The following is a 4302-nucleotide window of genomic DNA, read 5'->3' as shown; positions in this document are numbered from 1 at the left end:
ATATTTATCTAAAGAATCATTTTAAAACAATGAGAAAACAAATGTGAAAAAGTGCACACACAACAGTACTCAGGATCTATAGAGATCAACTTTATTCCAGACAGGAAATTGTACAAAAGACTCATTAACATAAACATTTATGTTTTTTACGTTTTACATTTACAGAACTAGACCAAACTCATGAATAATTCCAAGCTGTTCAGGTGCTCAGATGAGGTTAACCTCTCCACTGTAGCACTCTACATGATAACTTCTGTCATATGAAACCACTCGAATAGACTCTGCAGACCCCTGAAACAATCAACAAATGAGGGCAGACTGTTATGATCTTTTTCACAGTGCTTTATGTGCCAACTTAAACAATGGTTGGGCTCACCTCCGTTGGCAGTATGGGCTCTCTGCACGCTGCACACACACGAGCTTGAACCCTGAAACAGAGAAGAAGAAGTCTCAGGAACCAAACAGTGCAGACACTCTGGGTGCAGCCTGTCTAGCAGGGTTTGGGTTCATCTCTTGTCGTGTTGATTGTTGTGTGAGACACTCACTTGTGGTAGTCTGTGACGCAGTACACTCTGCTGTCAGCGTCCACAGAGAAGGGCTGACCCTCCAGGCTCCGTCTGCAGACCACACGGCAGAAGCAGGATGGGTGGTATGACTTCCCACGAGCCTGCAAGACCTGATGATGAAAAATGAACGATGAAAAGAACATTTACACAATTACTGTACCTTCAGGGCAACTTTTAGATACTATCTATATTGTGCTACTTTTTTTACTATTCCAGTTTATTTAACAGGGAAATGTTGTGCTTTTTACCTTGCCCTTTATTTAATACCTTAAGGAACTAGTTTCTCTGCAGATTTGGAACAAGTAGACAATATAGGGAGAAAAATCAGCATCAAATTGGAAAAAGATGAAACACAATTGATCCCCAGGGAGACATTCAAAAGCACTGCGATGTGAAAACTAGCCTATTTTTCTGCCAGCTTTAACATGATATAATTCACTAATTAGTGCGTGAACATAAATGAATATGCATTATTCTATTTCATGAAAGTATGCTTTAAGTGTACATTTGGGGATAATGTCCTTGAGTATTTTTAATTTCAGCTTCTTTCTACTTCAAACAGTTCAGAGTGAAAATTTGAAGATTTTACTCCATAACATTTATAAAATATTGTATTTGTTTTTTTTAGCAGATTCAGGTTAAAACAGCAACTATTATTTAAAATACATAGTGATGAATTCAATTGAGACTTTATTTGTCCCTTCACACGGTACTGAGTAGATAAATTGTTAAAACTTGCCCCACTTTTAGCAGCTGCATCGCAGAGCTGCACATTTTAGTGCATTTATCATTATAATTCAATAATATGATAAACAAGTATTCACATTTAGATTTTGAATACAGGGCTTTTTTCTCATAAATAGAGCATAATAGAGCATTTGACGTTTTGCAACTTTTCTTTTTTTCAGTTAAATATCTGACTTCGTCTCCCACCACTGTGTGTGTATTTAAATACTCATCTGCACGTATTTGCCTTTGGATCAGGCTTTGTATTTACCATGACCTGGATGACTGAGAACACACACAGACTACATGTAAGCACACTTACCAAGTCTGTGATTAAACACCCACAGCTGTGACACACCTCCGGGGATGGATGCACTCCGGAGTACTGCAGTAAATGTCCAAACAATTAACTCATTAAGAGACGTATTGTAAATCGGTTCAGACAAAACATGAATCATATGTTTGTTCAATGACACAGGCGGCCAAAACAACAGAACAAGTCTTACCAAAAAGTCGTCCTCACAATAGATTCTTCCTGACACTGTATGAAAAGACTTGCCACTGAGCTTTTGACCTAGAAAAACACAAGGACAAGCAACAAGGAAAATATTTGACATGGTGTAAAGTCTGATAACATAATGATATAGTAAATCAACTTTCATGTCAAAATCTAAAATTCTTTCTTTGAACCAGGTTACATTATTTTTGATGGAGCAAAAGAAACCATAAAAAAACCAGACATTTTTTTTCCCCGATAGCAACTCACTCACAACAGATTACATTATTCCTCACATAATTGACCAAGCGGCAAACTCCAGTGCTGAAAAAAGAAGACAATGCGGAAGTGCAAAATCCTGCAGTTCATTGAGTATCCACTAGAGCAGGGGTTCTTAACCTTTTTGACCTCGGGGCCCAACTTTTCCAGTACAAAGTGGCCCAGTGCCCATTCAAATATTAAAACTGTATTGGTATAATAATTGACCTCACTCTTGGTTTGATTCGTATTCAATAACTAAATCAAATCAATTTACAGTTTAACAAACTAAAAGCTTGTGAAATAAATTACATTATACAATGTGATCATCACAAAGACATTTATTTGTAATGTGTAGTGTCAATCTCTACATACAACAAGATGCCGAACAGGCCAACAATTCACAACACAATTAACAAGGCTAACGTCAGGCTTATTAACACAAAAACATAAAAATAATTTAGAATTAGATTTTAGATTTTACTACTGATAAAAATAAAAATAGGAAATTTGATAAATAAAATCATGTGGTAATGTTGAAAAATTCCACCGGCTTTCCCACGAGCGTTGGATGTTTGGTTTCAAGATGCCGCTTTAATTTTGAAGGCTTTAGTGCTTCGTTTGATAGCGCAAGTCCACACTCAACACACTGAGCTCTTGGAGTTGCCTCGGTACCTCCGTTCACAAATCCGTACTTTATAAAGTCCGGATTGTACCTGCGCAATATTTTTGCCTTTGTGGGGGGTTTGGCACCACTTTCCTCTTCATTTTTTCTTTTCAAAAACTTCTCCATCACTTTCTGACTTCACTACAGGCTAACGGCTCACCGAGTGTCTTCTTCTGCTTATTGGAGCTTGTTAAACAACTGACTGGCGCATTACCGCCACCAAGTGGTGGGAAGCGGTATTGTAACTGAGCATCTGATGGATAACCTGCGGTTTGCGGTGCGGTGCCGCGGCCCCCGCGGCCCACAGGTGCAAAACGGAAAGTTTTTTGCGGCCCTCTAGGTGGCGCTCGCGGCCCAAGTGTGGGCCGCGGCCCCATGGTTAAGAATCACTGCACTAGAGGCTGGCTGCAGAAGCAGAGGAAGTCACATACACACCCATTCTAAAGAGACAGCTTTTACAGCAGAGATGAACATGTTTACAGCCTGGTTCTAAGAACAGAATAGCCATCGATGGAACCCCAAAGCCCCCAGCCCCCTCACTCAGGCTTCATCCATTAATATTTACAGTCTATATGGTTAAGACACACGTACACACACTCAAACACTGGTGGCTACGCCTCCAAGAGCAATTTTAGGCTCTGAATTTCTCACATCATACTTCCATGAGCGAAGTGAAGAAACCGATATCAAAGGTTGGGGCCACCAAAAGCAATCAAGTACTCCCCCTATCATGTGATGATAACAACTGTTCAATAGTCAAACTGGCTTCACCTGTCTTCACCAGCTCTCCTGCTTTAGTTAAATAAGTCATTTTAAGTTTTCACAATTAGTCCTGCTTTTTCTCCTTTATGAAACGCACCACTTTTAAACCTGATTAGCTTCATTTATGAGCAATAAGGGGGGCTTTAGACCCACATGTTTCAGCCAAACAATCAGGGGGACTCACTGCAAAGGCTGCAGGTGAAACAATCATCGTGGAATAAATGTCCCATGGCTCTGACAGCTCGCTCTTGTCCGTATACAGCCTTACTGCATCCGGTACAGATTCCTGAATACAAAACACAAAGTAGAAATTCCCCAATTGCAGCCTGTACAGACAAGAGCCCATTCGTGCACATGTTTAATATTCATGTCTTCAACAGAGCGCTAAACGAGAGAGATCCACCATGAAACATCTTTATTTGTCCTTCCTTACGAAAGTCATAGTTGGAGTTATAAGTTGGGTCCATGTTTGTTGTATTTTCTCCCCGTTGTCTCTGCCTGCTGCCTACAGTACGACTGTCTGTTGGTCTAATTTTATGTGCAGAGCAGACAGCTGTAAGGGGAGCTGCTATCCCGGTTTATGGGTGTAGCATTCTGTGCTTTTGGTCCCTGTGGGGGCAAAGAGTCCTCAGACTCCTTGACTCCTGAAGGTTGGCTCGCTGAGTGGGTAGGAGGCAACAGATGAGGCCAACTGGTGTCTTTTAGCACACCACAAGCCTGACAATCAGTCACTGCTGGTCCATGGGTCTGCTTTTACAAAATGATTTACAGCTTCTCTTTCAAATGCTTGTTTTTCTTACTTTCAGCGACAGTGATTTTGCAGTGCT

The 4302-nt window shown here is 40.4% G+C and overlaps 1 protein-coding gene across 1 annotated transcript; it reads right to left on the bottom strand.

Moving 5' to 3' along the window:
- Positions 1–207: 207 nt before the first annotated feature.
- On the bottom strand, positions 208–3090 carry LOC132973507 (LIM domain-containing protein 1-like). The gene is made up of 6 exons (XM_061036996.1): positions 2928–3090; positions 1799–1866; positions 1615–1677; positions 546–676; positions 377–428; positions 208–291 (listed from the first exon to the last, which is right to left on the bottom strand). Exons 1-6 carry the CDS (start codon positions 3088–3090, stop codon positions 208–210), a joined length of 561 nt encoding a protein of 186 aa, XP_060892979.1.
- Between the last annotated feature and the right edge of the window lie 1212 nt (positions 3091–4302).

The sequence above is a fragment of the Labrus mixtus genome, chromosome 4, assembly GCF_963584025.1.
Source record: "Labrus mixtus chromosome 4, fLabMix1.1, whole genome shotgun sequence".
In the NCBI taxonomy this organism is placed as follows: domain Eukaryota; kingdom Metazoa; phylum Chordata; class Actinopteri; order Labriformes; family Labridae; genus Labrus; species Labrus mixtus.
Note: the sequence above shows the minus strand (reverse complement) of the source record. Positions and strands in the feature narration are given on the sequence as shown.

What these genes read in the sequence shown, in the direction of transcription:
- LOC132973507 (XM_061036996.1), bottom strand. Translation starts at nt 3,090, where the DNA reads ATGGGGCCGCGGCCCACACTTGGGCCGCGAGCGCCACCTAGAGGGCCG. An exon ending in GGTGTTTAATCACAGACTTG is followed by an intron (nt 677 to 1,614) that starts GTAAGTGTGCTT and finishes TTTCATCATCAG; the next exon opens with GTCTTGCAGGCTCGTGGGAA. An exon ending in TGCGTCACAGACTACCACAA is followed by an intron (nt 429 to 545) that starts GTGAGTGTCTCA and finishes TCTCTGTTTCAG; the next exon opens with GGTTCAAGCTCGTGTGTGTG.